This window comes from Oncorhynchus clarkii, chromosome 1 (genome assembly GCF_045791955.1).
Source record: "Oncorhynchus clarkii lewisi isolate Uvic-CL-2024 chromosome 1, UVic_Ocla_1.0, whole genome shotgun sequence".
In the NCBI taxonomy this organism is placed as follows: Eukaryota; Metazoa; Chordata; class Actinopteri; order Salmoniformes; family Salmonidae; genus Oncorhynchus; species Oncorhynchus clarkii.
The window spans coordinates 34,925,557-34,941,225 of NC_092147.1; the positions used below are offsets into that span (position 1 = coordinate 34,925,557).

Here is a 15,669-nt window from a genome sequence, read left to right on the forward strand (position 1 = left end):
GAAATCGAGCATTACCGTAAAGTACACAAAAGGTGTTCATATTTGTTTAGCTCAGTCAATGGTATAAATTAAGTAACTGCACTAAATATATATGTATATTTTAAGGCAATAGAAATCTGTACTTAGCCATTAGAATTTTTATTCAAATCTGATATCACAAATGAATGATAATTACAACCTTGGATAAAAATGTCTCATTACAGATTGTCAAAAAGTAAGTATTAAAAAACGGTTGAGGTAAAACATCATAAAAATAGCTTCAGTTAAAAAGCCCTTATTGAAATCACAAGTTAAGTTAAAAAGCTTACTTCACAATACCTAGCTGTCCTAAAAAAACTATTTATTTACAGTTGAAGTGCCACACAACACAGTAAATGAGACAACATTAATTATCGTTAAACCCTATGTTTCCCATCATAAGTAAACAGTAAACAACAACTACAGTTCAATATTTAGTTTTTATGGGTAATACATAACATGAATGCTTTATGACCTTTGAAAAGAGGATGACAGACTGGTCCCAGAAGTACTTTAGCCAACTTCTCTATCATTGTCACACCATACATGTCATGTTTGGCATGACAGTAAAAAAAGGAAGGAGGAAGGGGAACATACAGATGAGACAAGCCAGGTTAACACAGATTGGACAAGCCAGGTTAACACAGATTGGACAAGCCAGGTTCTTAGAATGAGAAGCAAGATGTGACCAAATTACATTCACATAGTGTATTTACTCCAAAAGCTACTTTTATCTTTTAATTTTATGGTAACTGCAGTGCTCTAAGTTTTGTAGAAGAAAACCCAGACACAATCCAAGGGCCCACATCCAAGGGCCTACAAGGTATGGCATCATAGTGGTGAGAGTCAAGTTTCAAAACACGCAAAACATAAGCATCCCAAAAAAGCAGATATATTCAGATCTAATCAAATGCTTAGAAAAGTTAGTTTTTTCTCTAAGTAAATGTTGACTAAAAAGAGGCCTCTTGTGGGGAGAAGTATGGAGTGCACTTAACCATCTTTTTAGGTCTAGGTTGCCTCTCGCCTAGCCACTGATCTAAGGTCAGTTTAGCATTTCCCCCCTAATGTCTAAGATAAGATATTTGGGGAGGGCAAGCTAACCATGATTCCCTTTACTCAGTGCTCTGCCTAATCTCCCGACCATATCTCATTGACTCTGAGCAGCGGGGCTGGGAATTCTATGAATATCCCATCTGAATCTAAGTCCAGGGAGTCCAGCACCTGTCCAATGACGGTCTCCGGGCTGGAGGATCCGCTGAGTGGAGAGGAGGGGGCTGCCTTGTCCATGTCCGTAAGGGTCATTGTTGCCTCCGTCCCATGGAGGGGTCCTGGGGAGTGCAGGTGGAGGGGGAGGATGGAGGGGGAGGGGAGAGGAGACTCCATGGTTCCTGACAGAGGGAAGGTTGTGGGTTAGAATCAATCAGTCTGGCAAGAGTATTTTCTTATTTTTAATACTCTGGCAACGTTTCCATCCTGCGCCTCTGGAAGTTTCCAGTTTGTAGTGCATGCATAACGTAAACCTAGTGAGGAGGACAGATGACCTACCTCTGAACTGTGGAACCACACAGAGCCTGTTAGCAGAGGCGCTGGAGGTGGATGCATCGGACCTGGAGGCTATGTCAGCGTAGGCCAGCCCCTGTTCCTCCAGGCAGGAGATGATCTCACAGGCAGAGTGGCGTCGGATGCCCCCACTGCCCACCGAGCTGGCATCAGGGTCATACTCTGCCACGGGCGTCAGGAGGAGAGGGATGTTGTAACTCTTAGAACGGACCACAGGGTTCTTAGATGGCTGGTCCACAGGCTGCTTAGGCCAGCACCACTGCAAACGCTTCTCTGTGAGGGAGGGGCATAGTGTGTAAGAGAAAGAGAAAAGAAAGCAAAGGAGAGAGAAAACATAGTGGGAGAAGAGTGAACAGCGCAGTGTATGCTTCTTACCCAGCACACAAGAGCAGTGTGCCACGCTGCCATCTCCAGAGTAGAGACCGTGGGTGCCCAGGTAAGGAGAGACCACCCTCTGGACCAGAGACTCCAGACGCAGGTAGTCCTCACTCACACCCCGCGATTCATGGACACCCTAGAGGGAGAGAGAGGAGAAAGGTCAGAGCGAGTGTGTGTGTGTGAGAGAGAGAGATAAAGAGAGAAAAAACAACTCAAAGATATAAAGGGGAAACATATAAAGACAGAAAAAGAGAGCGAAAGAGAGAGAGAAAAAGAGATCAAATAAGTGAGCGATAAAGAGAGGCGTACTGTACCTACCTGCAGTATAAGCAGCATCTGTGTGACGGAGGGGGGAATGCGGGCGCGGGGCCGAGACAGAGCGTCCTCCAGCTTCACACTCAGAACTATGGTGTTCCTGAAGTGGAGCAGAGCCAGCTGTCTCACATTGGGCTCCTTACCCTGCAGACAGGAGAGGAGAAGGGGAGAGATAGACAGAAGAATGGAGCGAAGGGTGAGGAGAGGGGGGTGTAACGTTATGAAAACGTAGCTTTAAATACCTGAGAGAATATTCTTATTTAATGTCTGCTGAGAAATACAGAGAGAAAAAGAGAGAGAGAGAGAGACAGAGAGATTGAGGGTGAGCAGGTTAGAGGAGTGTCAGGACAGAGTGACATAGAGATTGAGCCAGTGACAGCGAGATGAAGGAAAAGAGTCAGGGGATTGATACCTGTACTGGGTGAAAGATGGCCTGCAGCGTATTGAGAACATCACAGAAGAAAAAGTCCCATGTCTCTGCCAGAGAGTCCAGTGACTTCTGACCTGCACACCAACAGGAGGAACAAACTGTCTGCTGTTAGTAAGAGAATAATCTCACAATGCACAGCTGCTAGGGACCTACGGCCCCAGATGACTTGGGCGTGTTAAACACAGAACATCACAGACCCTGACAAAGGTAATGTAAGCTTCAGTTCAACTCTTCTTCTTTGGAGCACTGACTGCTCTCTACTGTGTCACTCTGTAAACACATCTACTAATATTCAATTAACAGTGAGACACCCCAAATACCTTCGTAGAATCTTATTTTGTCCCGTAGAATGACCATGCCCTTTGTCAGCAACTGGTTCTGAGGGACAGAGAGGTTCAATGAAACAACTTGATATTTCATAAAAATGATATTATGGCGCAATCAGAAACAATCTATCTATGATATTATTTCACCATTTAACAGAACCATCACTTACCTGGAGGTATTCTGTGAAAAACGACCCCAGTTCGGTTTTCAATAGGTATCTGAGTAAACAAAGACAGGAGTTCACCCACTAGAGCTATAGGGTACATTTGACTAGTGCAATACACTGATAACACAAAACAGGCAAAATTTCAAAACCAACTATGTAAAATTAGATGATAGCATATTATTGGTTAAGTACATGTATATTACTGTGTAGGTACATGTATTCACACCAAGGAATGTACAGTACATCTCATATAACTGCATGGTATCTGGGTAAGTGCAACCCAGCTTTCTCTTTTAAACGTACTGTTCATGTTTGTCTCCAGTGGTATAAGTACATGTTGAAACAGTGTTAGGAATAGACCCTATGATTGACTCAGCTCTCCAAGTGTGTGATGCGTGTGATTTCAGTTGTTTACTAGGCTATAATGGAGGCTGATATGACAGAACTGATGGCTCTAATGTCAGGTCTGGAAAGATAATGAGACATCTGGCAAGGCCACATGGCTTCACACACACACACACACACACACACACACACACACACACACACACACACACACACACACACACACACACACACACACACACACAAATGCCATGTTAGCAAACCAGTGTGTGTGTGTGTTTGTTAGTGTTTAGAACTCACCTGACACCTTCGTTGAGGACATAGAGTTCATTGTCAGACAGACCTTTCTTCTGGAAGACGGCAATGACAGCATTGTGGATGCTAGTGAACACACACACACACACACACACACACACATCAACATGTACTGTTTAGATTACATTTACCCATTAGATGATAGTTCATATTCATACAAATGTAGAATATTAATTTGAGCGTGTTTGCTAAAGCAGGAAAACAAATGTGAGTTATTATATGGATTATAATTAACAAACATTATTGTAGGGGTTGAAGCATTTTTCGTAAGGGAAATCTGAAATGTCTAAGTGGAAATTGTAAACTTAAAATACAATACATGTTTTACAATTCCTGCATTGGAGTAAAGTTATCCTGCAAGAGGGTGATCAAATGAAGTTCCTACATCTGTAACAGGCACAGACTACATGCATGGTCAGGCTGCAGCATACCTGTTCCAGGTAGCGTTGGCCCCAGCCCTCTTCTGTTTCTCTCCTCTCTCCTCCGGTGATCCCTTCTCACTCTTTCCCAGTTCACTGAGACTGGGGGAGCTCATCAACTTCAGCCTGTGTAGAGTCCTCATAAAGGCAGAGAGGGAGGGAGAGAGAGAGACAGCACACTAAGTATTGAACTAAAGCAAAGACTAGAGACTGAAATATTAGAAGAGAATGAAAATAGGGGAGTAGAGAGAGGGCATGCGAAGAGAAGAGAAGAGAAGAGAGGAAGAAAGAGTGCAATGTGAAAGAGGGAAAGAGAGACATCTGGCATCTGGTCGAGGCAGAGACCAGAGCAGAAGACTTAATGAGAGCATGAGGAGAAGAGAGAGAGAGGAGAAGAGAGAGCGAGAGCGGGAGAGAGAGAGAGAGGAGGAAGGAGGGGCTATCAGAGCTGTCCTTTGCAAGGGGTGGGCCATGGTGTGACTTTACTCTCTCTCTCTCTCTCTCAATTCAAAGGGGCTTTATTGGCATACAAAACATATGTTTACATTGTCAAAGCATGTGAAATAAATAAAAGTGAGAAGAAAACAGTAAATATTGCACTCAAAAAGATTTTAAAAAGATAAAGACATTTCAAGTGCTATATTATCAGCTATTTACAGTGTTTTAGCAATGTGCAAATAGTTGTAGCACGAATAATGGGGGGGATAAACAAACAGATATATATTGGTGGTATTCATAATTGTCACGACTTCTACCGAGGGTAACTCCTCTCCCTGTTCGGGCGGCGCTCGGCGCTCGGCGTCGCCGGTCTACTAGCCACTACCGATCCCTGTTTCTTTTTCTGGTTGTTTTGTCTGTGTTCCTTTTCACACCTGGTTTTCAATTGCTTTGATTTCTGTGGGTATATAGGGCAGCTGTTACCTGCCGTAATTCGTGCAGGATTAGACTTGTGTGTATTGCGTTCGATGGTATTTGATGTTTGTTGTTTTTTCGCATTTACGCACGTGTATGTAAAGTGTCGGAACTGTGTTAGTTCCTCCGTGTGTTTGCACGATTATTCGAGAGCGTAGTTTTGGGATTTTTGTTCTGTGCCATTTGCATTGCTGGACTATTATTAAACACGCTCCTCAGACATCCCTGCTCTCCTGCGCCTGACTCCTACACCTCTCACCAAGACGCATGTTATCACAGAATCCTGCACCCACATAATTATGGAGTCAGCAGGAGCGGACGCACTTCCAGGGTCCGTGGAGGAGCGAGTTCAACACCACACGGCAGTGTTACACCGACTGGGGACCGCCATGGATCAGGTGATGGCGACGATGGAGTGATGGGAGAGAGGTGGCCTTCCCACACCGTTATCAGCTACACCCCAACCAGTACCACTACCCTCTCCTTCATTGCCTGAGCACAGTGGAATTCGACTCGCCCTCCCGAGGGAGTATGATGGGACGGCGGCCGGGTGCCAGGGCTTCTTACTCCAGATGGACCTATACCTGGCGACCGTTCGTCCGGCTCCTTCGGGGGGTGAGAGCGTGAACGCCCTCGTCTCCTGCCTCGCAGGTAAAGCCCTGGAGTGGGCCAACGCGGTGTGGAACGATCCTGACTCGGCGAGGGACCACTACCCAGAGTTCACCCGCCGCTTTCGGGCCGTGTTTGATCACCCACCTGAGGGTCGAGCGGCGGGTGAACGGCTGTTCCATCTGAGGCAGGAGAGGAGGAGTGCTCAGGACTTTGCTCTAGAGTTCCGGACCTTGGCCGCTGGCGCGGGATGGAACGACAGGGCCTTGATCGATCACTATAGGTGTAGTTTGCGTGAGGACGTCCGTAGGGAGCTGGCCTGTAGAGACACCACCCTGTCCTTGGACCAATTGATCGACATGTCCATTCGGTTGGACAACTTGCTGGCGACCCGCGGACGTCCAGATCGGGCTCTGTCAGTTCCATCTCCCAGCTCCACCACTCCAACACCCATGGAGCTAGGAGGTGCTTCAGCGAGGGCGACCGGAGGAGGGGGCCTTTCCTGTGCCAGCTGTGGTCGCAGAGGGCACACTGCTGACCGGTGCTGGGGGGGTCCCCCCGGGAGTCGAGACGCCAGGCCGAGCACTGCCCGGACACCTCAGGTGAGTCGGCACCAGGCTCACCCAGAGCCCCCTGTTGGTCACGTGTATGTATGGATTGTTTTTCCTAAATTTTCCCCTCTTTCCCGGCATAAGGCGCTAGTAGATTCAGGCGCGGCGGGGAATTTTATTGACCGCGGTTTAGCGAACAGGTTAGGGATTCCCCTTGTTCAGCTGGATAAACCCTTCCCAGTGCACGCCTTAGATAGCCGACCATTAGGGTCAGGGCTAGTCAGGGAGGCCACGGCTCCACTGGATATGGTTACGCAGGAGGGTCATGAAGAGAGAATTAGTCTCTTCCTCATTGATTCTCCTGCGTTTCCGGTGGTGTTGGGGATCCCCTGGTTGGCCCGTCACAACCCCAGGATTTCGTGGCAACAGAGGGCTCTACAGGGGTGGTCGGAGGAGTGCTCAGGCAGGTGTGTAGGAGTTTCCATCGGTGCTACAACGGTGGAGAGTCCAGACCAAGTCTCCACCGTGCACATTCCCTCAGAATATGCCGATTTGGCTATCGCCTTCTGTAAAAAGAAGGCGACCCAATTACCACCTCATCGACGAGGGGATTGTGCGATAAATCTCCTGGTAGGCGCTGCACTTCCCAGGAGTCACGTGTATCCCCTGTCACAGGAGGAGACGGTGGCTATGGAGACATACATATCGGAATCTCTGGGGCAGGGGTTCATTCAGCCCTCCATCTCACCTGCCTCCTCGAGTTTATTTTTTGTGAAGAAGAAGGAGGGTGGTCTGCGTCCGTGCATTGACTATAGAGGTCTAAATTCCATCACGGTGGGGTATAGTTACCCGCTACCTCTCATTGCCACGGCGATTGAGTCATTTCACGGAGCACGGTTTTTCACAAAACTGGATCTCAGGAGTGCATATAACTTGGTGCGTATCCGGAAGGGAGATGAGTGGAAGACGGCGTTTAGTACCACATCCGGCCATTATGAGTACCTCGTCATGCCGTACGGGTTGAAGAATGCTCCAGCAGTCTTCCAATCTTTTGTGGATGAGATTCTCAGGGATCTGCACGGTCAGGGTGTGGTGGTTTACATCGATGATATTCTGGTCTATTCCGCTACACGGGCCGCGCATGTGTCTCTGGTGCGCAGGGTACTTGGGAGACTGTTGGAGCATGACCTGTACGTCAAGGATGAGAAATGCTCGTTCTTCCAACAGGCCGTCTCCTTCCTTGGATATCGCATTTCCACATCGGAGTTGGTGATGGAGGATGACCGCACTGCAGCCGTGAGTAATTGGCCGTCTCCAACCACGGTAAAGGAGGTGCAGCGGTTCTTAGGGTTTGCCAACTACTACCGGAGGTTTATCCGGGGTTTTGGGCAGGTGGCTGCGCCCATTACGTCACTGCTGAAGGGGGGGCCGACGCGTCTGGGGTGGTCGGCTGAGGCGGACAGGGCTTTTGGTCGCCTGAAGGCTCTTTTTACCTCGGCTCCCGTGCTGGCGCATCCGGACCCCTCTTTGGCATTTATAGTGGAGGTGGACGCATCCGAGGCTGGGGTTGGAGCCGTGCTCTCCCAGCGCTCGGGTGCGCCACCGAAGCTCCGCCCCTGTGCTTTCTTTTCTCAGAAGCTCAGCCCGGCGGAGCGAAACTATGACGTGGGGGATCGGGAGCTGCTAGCTGTTGTCAGAGCCCTGAAGGTTTGGAGACATTGGCTTGAGGGGGCCCAGCACCCTTTCCTCATCTGGACTGACCACCGTAATCTAGAGTACATTCGGGCAGCGAGGAGACTGAACCCTCGTCAGGCAAGGTGGGCCATGTTTTTCACCCGATTTAGGTTTACCATCTCCTATAGACCAGGCTCCCAGAACACTAAGGCAGACGCACTGTCCCGACTATATGATACGGAGGAGCGGGCCATTGATCCTGCGCCCATCCTCCCGGCTTCTTGTCTAGTGGCACCTGTAAGGTGGGAGGTGGACGCAGACATTGAGCGAGCATCGCGTGTTGAGCCCACTCCACCACAATGTCCAGCGGGACGGGTGTATGTTCCGCTGGAGGTTAGAGACAGGTTAATTTGGTGGGCTCACACATCCCCCTCCTCTGGTCATCCGGGGATTGGGAGGACGGTGCGATGTCTTAGTGGGAAGTACTGGTGGACCACTTTAGCCAAGGACGTGAGGGTTTATGTGTCCTCCTGCTCAGTGTGCGCTCAGTGCAAGGCTCCTAGGCACCTGCCCAGAGGGAAGTTACAACCCCTTCCCGTTCCACAGCGGCCTTGGTCACACCTGTCGGTTGACTTCTTGACCGATCTGCCACCGTCACAGGGCAACACCACAATCCTGGTCGTTGTGGATCGGTTTTCTAAGTCCTGTCGTCTCCTCCCTTTGCCCGGTCTCCCTACGGCTCTACAGACGGCGGAGGCCCTGTTTACTCACGTCTTCCGGCACTACGGGGTGCCTGAGGATATTGTTTCTGATCGGGGTCCCCAGTTCACGTCCAGGGTGTGGAAGGCTTTCATGGAACGTTTGGGGGTCTCGGTCAGCCTGACCTCTGGGTTTCACCCCGAAAGTAATGGGCAGGTGGAAAGAGTGAACCAGGATGTGGGTAGGTTTCTGCGGTCGTATTGCCAGGACCGGCCAGGGGAGTGGGCAAAGTACATCCCCTGGGCGGAGATGGCCCAAAACTCACTCCCCCACTCCTCTACGAACCTGTCGCCCTTCCAATGTGTGTTGGGCTATCAGCCGGTCCTGGTACCATGGCATCAGAGCCAGACCGAGGCTCCTGCGGTGGTCGATTGGGTGAAACGCTCAAGGGAAACCTGGGAGGCCGCCCATGGGTACCTTAAACGGGCCGAAGCACGGCAGAAGGCCAGTGCCGACCGCCATCGCAGCGAGGCCCCGGTGTACACACCGGGGGACCGGGTCTGGCTCTCGACCCGAAACCTGCCCCTCCACCTGCCCTGCCGGAAGCTGGGTCCGCGGTTTGTGGGGCCATTCAAAGTCCTGAGGAGAATAAACGAGGTGTGTTATAGGTTACAGCTCCCCCCGTATTACCGTATTAACCCCTTGTTTCATGTGTCTCTCCTCAGGCCGGTGGTGGCTGGTCCGCTTCAAGAAGATGAGGTGCGGGAGGTCCCTCCGCCCCCCCTGGACATCGGGGGGGCGCCGGCGTATGCAGTTCGGTCCATACTGGACTCGAGGCGTCGGGTGGGGGGTCTTCAGTACCTCGTGGACTGGGAGGGGTACGGTCCGGAGGAGAGATGCTGGGTGCCGGTGGAGGACGTACTGGATCCTCCTATGCTAAGGGAGTTTCACCGCCTCCATCCGGATCGCCCTGCGCCTCGTCCTCCGGGTCGTCCTCGAGGCCGGCGTCGTCGCGCTGCGGGAGCCGCGCGTCAGGGGGGGGGGTACTGTCACGACTTCTACCGAGGGTAACTCCTCTCCCTGTTCGGGCGGCGCTCGGCGTCGCCGGTCTACTAGCCACTACCGATCCCTTTTTCTTTTTCTGGTTGTTTTGTCTGTGTTCCTTTTCACACCTGGTTTTCAATTGCTTTGATTTCTGTGGGTATATAGGGAAACTGTTACCTGCCGTAATTCGTGCAGGATTAGACTTGTGTGTAATGCGTTCAATGGTATTTGATGTTTGTTGTTTTTTCGCATTTACGCACGTGTATGTAAAGTGTCGGAACTGTGTTAGTTCCTCCGTGTGTTTGCACGATTATTCGAGAGCGTAGTTTTGGGATTTTTGTTCTGTGCCATTTGCATTGCTGGACTATTATTAAACACGCTCCTCAGACATCCCTGCTCTCCTGCGCCTGACTCCTACACCTCTCACCAAGACGCATGTTATCACAATAATGTTGTTTGTGCTCCACTGGTTGACCTTTTCTCATGGCAATGGGCCACAGATCTGTGATTGCACATTGTGGTATTTCACCTAACAGATATGGGAGTTTATCAATGTTTGATTTGTTTTCAAATTCTTTGTGGGTCTGTGTAATCTGTGGGAAATATGCATATTTAATGTAGTCATTTGGCAGGAGGTTAGGATGTGCAGCTCAGTTTCCACCTAATTTTGTGGACAGTGGGCACATATCCTGTCTTCTCTTGAGAGCCAGGTCTGCCTATGGCAACCTCACTCAATAGCAAGGCTATGCTCACCTACTCTGTACATAGTCACGGATTTTCTTAATTTGGGGTCTTTCACAGTGGTCAGGTATTCTGCCACTGTGTACTCTCTGTTTAGGGCCAGATATCGTTCCAATTTGCTCTGTTTTTTTGGTTGAGGCTCTCTCTTTCGCTCTCTCTCATATACACACATACTACACTGACACTCCAACACACACACACATACTACATTCGCTCACACACACACACACACACACACACACACACACACACACACACACATATATATATATATTGACACCCTACATACACACACACACACACACTTTCACATACACTGCTACTATTCTGTTTATTATATATCCTGATTGCCTAAGTCCCTTTTACCCCTACCCACAGGTACATGATGTACTACCTCAATTACATCAACAACCTCGTACCCCTGCACACCTACTCGGTACTAGTACTCCTTGTGTACAGTCTCGTTATTTCCTTTTATTTTTAGCAAATAGTGGTCTTACTTTTTAGCTCTGCACTGTTGGGAATGGGCTCATAAGTAAGCATTTCACTGTAAAGTCTACACCTGTTGTAAATCAAATTTGATTTGATGACAGTGTCTAAAGAAAGTCTACACCCCCTTGAACTTTTTTCACATTTTGCTGCTTTAAAGTTACATCTAAAAGGGATTAAATGTGACATTTACCCTATATATCTACATAACCTACTCCACACTGTCAAAGTAAAAGAATGTTCTAGAACATTTTCCAAATTCAGAAAAAATAAAACTGAAATATCAAAATTGGAAAAGTCTCCACTGCGCTGAGTTAGTACTTGCTGGAAGCACCTTTGGCAGCCATTACAGCTGGGAATCAGAGTAAGATTTGACCAACTTTGAAGAACTCTTAGGAACTCTTTTCTTTATTTTTTACTATTTTCTACATTGTAGAATAATAGTGAAGACATCAAAACAATGAAATAACACATATGGAATCATGCAGTAACCAAAAAAGTGTTAAACCAAATCAAAATATATTTTATATTTGAGATCCTTCAAAGTAGCCACCCTTCGCCTTGATGACAGCTTTGCACACTCTTGGCATTCTCTCAACCAGCTTCACCTTTAATGCTTTTTTTTTTTGTCTTGAAGGAGTTCCCATATATGCTGAGGGATTGTGGAGGCCAGGTCATCTGATGCAGCACTCCATCACTCTCTTTCTTCGTAAAATAGCCCCTACACATCCTGGAGGTGGGTTGGGTCATTACCATGTTGAAAACCTAATGGCGTATCGCTGCAGAATGCTGTGGTAGCCATGCTGGTTAAGTATGTCTTGAATTCTAAATCAATTACAGACGGTGTCACCAGCAAAGCACCCCCACACCATAACACCTCCTCCTCCATGCTTCACGGTGGGAAATACACATGCGGAGAACATCTGTTCACCCACACCGCGTCTCACAAAGACACTGCGGTTGGAACCAAAAATCTACAATTTGGACTCCAGACCAAAGGAAACATGTCCACCAGTCTAATGTCCATTGCTCGTGTTTCTTGGCCCAAGCAAGTCTCTTCTTCTTATTGGTGTCCTTTAGTAGTGGTTTCTTTGCAGCAATTTGACCATTAAGGCCTGATTCACACTGTCTCCTCTGAACAGTTGATGTTGAGATGTGTCTGTTACTTGAACTCTGTGAAGCATTGATTTGGGCTGCAATTTCTGAGGCTGGTAACTCTAATGAACTTATCCTCTGCAGCAGAGGTAACTCTGGGTCTTCCATTCCTGTGGCGGTCCTCATGAGAGCCAGTTTCATCATAGCGCTTGATGGTTTTTGAGACTGCACTTGAAGAAACTTTCAAAACTGTTGAAATGTTCCGTATTGACTGACCTTCATGTCTTAGAGTAATGATGGACTATCGTTTCTCTTCGTTTCTCTTTGCTTATTTGAGCTATTCTTGCCATAATGTTGACTTGGTATTTTACCAAATAGGGCTATCTTCTGTGTACTCCCCTACCTTGTCACAACACAACTGATTGGCTCAGACACATTAAGAAGGAAAGAAATTACACAAATGTAACGATTAAAAAGGCACACCTGTTAATTGAAATGCATTCCAGGTGACTACCTCATGAAGCTGGCTGAGAGAATGTCAAGAGTTTGCAAAGGGTGGCTATTTCAAATATAACATATTTTGATTTGTTTAACACTTTTTTGATTACTACATGATTCCATATGTGTCATTTCATAGTTTTGACGTCTTCACTATTATTCCACAATGTAGAAAATTGTAAAAAGAAAAGAAAAACCCTTGAATGAGTAGGTGTTCTAAAACTTTTGACCGGTAGTGTATATCCATTGTTTTTATAAAAATTGCTCAACCTCGTTAAATTTGGCTGGGAATCATTGATGGACAGCAATATTCAAACTTTGTCTCAGATTTTCAAGCAAATTTAAGTCAGGACTGAGACTAGACCACTCAGGAACACTCAACACGTCTTGGAAAACCATTCTGTTGTGTCTTTGGCATTAACATTTGTGTGCTTGTCTCGCTGAAAAATAAAACTATCCCAAGGTTAGGTTTTCAGAAGACTGAGGTGGGTTTTCCTCTAACCTGGGATTTGCTCCTTTCATATTGATTTTGATCCTAACAAACCCCCCAGTCCCTGCCGATGACAAGCATACCCATAACATGCCACCACAATGTAATTCTGCCCTATGACACCCATCAATTTCTTTCAAGTTTCCAGTTAGTTCCATGGTAGTTGTACCAATCAGATTGTAGGGCAACTCTCTGTAGCGACATCTGCCATCCACTACATAAGGAATGGGGCTAGGGGTTGATTTCAGACTGGCTATAGCTTTATGACCAACCTCATAAGAGGGCTAACTAGAAGGCACATTTTGAATGTTAATCCTTTGAGTTGATCCTCACCTTCTGATTGGATGATGATTGCTGTCAATATCAGGGCTTGGGGGTGGGGCTGAGAAGGTGGTGAAGTTGAGTGACAGGGGTCGGGGGGAAGGGCGAGAGCTGTGTCTCCGACGGAGTCCATCCAGCATCTGCCAAAAGAAACATTGAGAAAACAACAACATAAAATTCATCAACACAATTAACTGCAAGAAAACCTTGACTCACCAGGGTCTTATTATTCAGGTTGGGTTCAGGTTTCAAAGTGACAAATGCTCAGAAAGAACCGTAATATACAGAACAGGCATTTCTCTTCATCATGCAGAATAGGAACTTGATTGTGTCTGTCAGCTCTATATTTTATAGATTATTATTATGTCACAGCAGCTAGCCAACCAGGAAACATTGAGCACATGGAAAGAGAGAGAGAGCAGTCAAAACCACAGTGAACTCTGAACAGCCTGGTATTGGATGTTCTCTCTATCACTGGATACTGTTGCTGTAGCAGCCTGTCATTTGAGAAGTGTAACAACAGTGGTATTTTGAAATCAAAAGGGTGTTTAAGGCTAACTCAAACTCATTCAGTCTACATGCACGCACACACACACGCATGCACACACAATAGAAATACAAGGGTTAGTTTTAGTTTATAATATTTTGCATGCGATGTGTATTCCATTGATAGTATGTCAAGGTGTCGTCCAATGATGTGACAAATAATACTAGGGCGCCATCAGCTGGTTATTGGGAAAAACTACACTCTAGGCGCTCTGTTAATTTAACAAAGAGTATCAATAAAGAGTTGTTTTGATCCTAAAAACGTCATGCAGTGGGCATATCTGAGACTAAAGGAAATTAGAGATACATTTCTTCTTATATTACACAGGTCTAATGCTACACAATAACCAGGCCTCACTGTTGTGTCTGCACAAAGGATATTGGTATATAGGGCTGTTGCAATTTGTAACGACAGTTCCTAAAAAAGACATAGTCATTTTGTAATGATTGAATAGGAGCCTACAACCCAATTAAAAAAAAATAGTCATTCACTCAACTAACAAATCCTACTTCCAATGGTACCATTTACTTAATGCCATACTGTAGCCTAATAATTGTGACTGGAGATTACAATATGCAGATTAATCTAATAAATAATAATCGGAGAATCCAAGCACGTCTGGGGCTTTCCAGGGGTTGGGGCAATGTGTGTCAGACTATGAACATGGCAGGTGTGTATTCTCTTTGTATGGCAGGCGTGTGTTGTTGTCTCTGCGTAAACTGGCCGTTGGAGCAGACGTAGACTCCACACACACACGCACTCCCTTCGGACTGTCTGCCCCGCATGCCACGCCAGTCTGGGTATTCATTTGGATATTCTGCATTTGTTCTTGCGGAGCGGCTGAGGTCCCTTTTCTTCCATAACAATCTAGAGATCGATCGCTTTAATTTGAAAACGAGGGCATTTACCTCGTTAATTTATGAGAACCCCTAGACTACATAATAATATCCTTGCTTTATACGATATTTGATGTGTACAGCCTACACAAAGGAAATATATTCCAAATATATCCCCATCATAGAACACGATGGCCATGTCACAGGGAGGAACGTAGCCTACATTACAGTGCGTACGTGGAGTAGACAACTTTAACATGTGCTACAGGATATGCAAACAAACTAGCCCATGTAAACAATGCGACAGTAGACTATCTTAGATTTCCCAATCAACAGACGCCCATACCTTAAAAATTAGACTATAAATAGCCTACCCGGTAGGCTATCATTCAAAGTTCACTGTACACACACATCCATAGCACGCTACGTACTCACCGTTCTCTCTCCTGATCGTGTTGCTTATAATATAATGATATGGATATCATATATGGATGATCACTAGCATTGATGTATAGCCTATTAGCAATAAACACCATAGTCTATCTCATTGTTGATTCGCAGTCTGCACTGACCAAACAGCCATTTGGGTGCAGATGTGGGGTGCGCCAGCGACCTATGCTGCGGGAGTCATTCCATGAGCATGCATGCTCGCCCCCGTGTTGTTTTGACGAGATCTGATCCACTGGACCAGACGCCTTGCGTGTTTTGCGTCTGTTGGTGCTTTCAAGACAACTCGGAAACGCGGAATCTCCGGGTTTAACTATACGTTTTTTTTGCGTAGAGAATTTATATTAGTAAATTCAGACATTTTTCAAGTGGTAACGAGTTTCAAGTTGGACATTTCCGACTTTCCCGTGTTATAAGTTGTCTTGAAAGCGGCATGTGAGCGT

General features: G+C 46.8%; 1 protein-coding gene across 1 annotated transcript; it reads right to left on the reverse strand.

Annotated features, from left to right (window-relative positions):
• Positions 1–119: 119 nt before the first annotated feature.
• LOC139406510 (proline-rich protein 5-like) lies at positions 120–15,437 on the reverse strand. The gene is made up of 11 exons (XM_071149175.1): positions 15,215–15,437; positions 13,409–13,536; positions 4,286–4,411; positions 3,840–3,920; positions 3,198–3,246; positions 3,022–3,079; positions 2,684–2,775; positions 2,275–2,415; positions 1,954–2,092; positions 1,564–1,851; positions 120–1,406 (listed from the first exon to the last, which is right to left on the reverse strand). Exons 2-11 carry the CDS (start codon positions 13,534–13,536, stop codon positions 1,147–1,149), a joined length of 1,362 nt encoding a protein of 453 aa, XP_071005276.1. The 5' UTR covers positions 15,215–15,437; the 3' UTR covers positions 120–1,146.
• Between the last annotated feature and the right edge of the window lie 232 nt (positions 15,438–15,669).

Bases quoted from the DNA above. Each gene is read 5' to 3' on its own strand.
- LOC139406510 (XM_071149175.1), bottom strand. From the start codon at position 13,536: ATGCTGGATGGACTCCGTCGGAGACACAGCTCTCGCCCTTCCCCCCGA. The intron at 3,247-3,839 runs GTGAGTTCTAAA...TTGTTTACTCAG, and splicing joins GTCCTCAACGAAGGTGTCAG to ATACCTATTGAAAACCGAAC. The intron at 2,416-2,683 runs GTATCAATCCCC...TCCTGTCTGCAG, and splicing joins CCATCTTTCACCCAGTACAG to GGTAAGGAGCCCAATGTGAG.